This window comes from Sesamum indicum, linkage group LG4 (assembly GCF_000512975.1).
Source record: "Sesamum indicum cultivar Zhongzhi No. 13 linkage group LG4, S_indicum_v1.0, whole genome shotgun sequence".
Taxonomy (NCBI): domain Eukaryota; kingdom Viridiplantae; phylum Streptophyta; class Magnoliopsida; order Lamiales; family Pedaliaceae; genus Sesamum; species Sesamum indicum.
The window spans coordinates 11,453,116-11,455,143 of NC_026148.1; the positions used below are offsets into that span (position 1 = coordinate 11,453,116).

At 34.5% G+C, this 2,028-nt stretch overlaps 1 protein-coding gene across 1 annotated transcript in view; it reads right to left on the reverse strand.

Moving 5' to 3' along the window:
• Positions 1–373, reverse strand: part of LOC105160747 (protein DMR6-LIKE OXYGENASE 1) — a 3,154-nt gene extending 2,781 nt beyond the window's left edge. The window contains exon 1 of the mRNA XM_011078225.2: positions 353–373. Coding sequence (XP_011076527.1) covers positions 353–373 — 21 coding nt within the window. The remainder of the gene's footprint in view (positions 1–352) is intronic.

Genomic DNA, 2,028 nt, shown 5'->3' on the forward strand with positions numbered 1-2,028 from the left:
CTTTTCTCCCATCTTTAGCCCTTGAAATGAAAGTACTACAAGTTAATTAGAGTGTATGAATTGGTAGAGAGCTGCAACAGCAAATGAGTATTTATACTTGAGCATGTGGGTTAGGACACGCAATTCTGATCAGCATGAGGACTACAATGATGAATGACCATTACATTCTGAGCCTTATTCACTAATAATACATACCCGAATCTATGTTTCCTCCGAGATCCACTGTATTTATTCAGACATTTGATACTATATTCATATTAGTCATCAAGGCATGAATTTTGAGCTTTTCGGCGTTTAATGTTGACTTCATCCAAAAACGGCACCAATTAAATGCACGAGTCCGTCCACAGACCCTGAGAACAGCGGAACGCATACTCACCATATAAATATATATGTGATGATATAAGTAGTAATGGGAGCGTGTCAAGTACGTATGCATTTACATAATTTTTTATTCTGAATTTTATTCAAGGTTTCTGGACAAAAGCCCCCCCTTTGTTTGTCCGGATCGGTCCAGGTTCATATAGGAGGAGACAAATTTAACTTTTGTGAGGATCCAAGAAGGTCTGCTCCTGGCTATTCTTAAAAAGGGTTTGTTACTAATCTTGCAACATTCCAAATCGATGACACACTCATTTCGTCCCTATTTCATGGTTTTCAGGCGACCATGACCTCAAGACATTAATGTCTAAGCTGACTTTTTTTTCCTGATTTTGAATGTTAATTTTTCCTCCTCATCTGTGTGCTGTACTCTAAATCAGCTTACATGAACATTATTATTACAACTTAAATCACTAAGACAGCCCAGTATTCTTGAATCGTGCATATACTTGTACCTTAGCTAATGTTGTCTATGACGATGCAGTGTTCCACTGCCTTTTACATCAGATGAAAATGAGGAAGTAAGCAATATAAATGCTCAAAATGAGGCATATTTGAACGAGAACAGAATCGTAAAATTCCCACAAAAGTAAACAATACTGCCCTTTGTTGGGCTAATTCCAATCTCTGTGATCAGCAGTGCTAATTTACCGGAGAAAGATATAATAACGCCTTAATTTCACGAAATTTTCCTCAAAAGCTAACAACAATTGCAGACAGTTTAACTAGAATTAACTGAGGTTACATGCACATGCTCACTAAAGCAAGCTCGTTCACATTTATTCCGGGTAACTAGTATTTTAGTATTGATGCCAAAAAGTGATCAGTAGTACCTATCATCACATTTACTTTTTCGAGGCAGCAGGTTACCTAATTTCCTGCATGAAAACAGATGAATATGTACACGACTGTTAATATTTCATCCTCTACTTAAAGGGACAATTATTACAATTAAAACTACATTAGTCGAAAAATTTGATAATATATTAAAGTTGACAACATTAATCAACATTATTTTTCTGACCTAAAATATATGTCTGGTATCAGACCTAGGTAATGTCGTACTACTAATCCATTAATAAGATTTTAGAGGTATGTGCTCTTTAAATTTAATTTGTTTTTGCCAAAAAGGACCTTTTGCGGCGTGCTTGCGTAATTAGTCAGAAAAGCGCTCTGTCGTTTACTCAGGTAGCGTTGGTGACGTTAACTGATATATTCATCGGCCTTCATGTGTAACATAGTCGCAAATGCAACAAATTCTTCTTCCGATGATATTTATCTTACGCACGTCAGATGACCTTAAAAATAAATAAATAAATGGGACCGGCATTTATCCATTTAATTCAAGTTTTAAGGTCTAGAACAATTAAAAAGGGGAAAAAAAAGGACAAAGGAGACAAAAAGACTAGAAAAGTTAATTGTTTTAATTTGAGTTTCTTTTCTTTTTTTTTTTTTTTGGTCCCAACTAAATAAAATTAGCTTCTATAAGAATGTAATGAGCAGTTGGAGAATCTTAAGGATGAGGCATGCCCATTTACTTTATGATATCAATTATTTGACAACAGGATTAAAAAAAAAACACCTCTATCAATAAACGAATTTTTATCATGTAAAATAAATATCTTATTAATTAGATGTGTTTTCCGT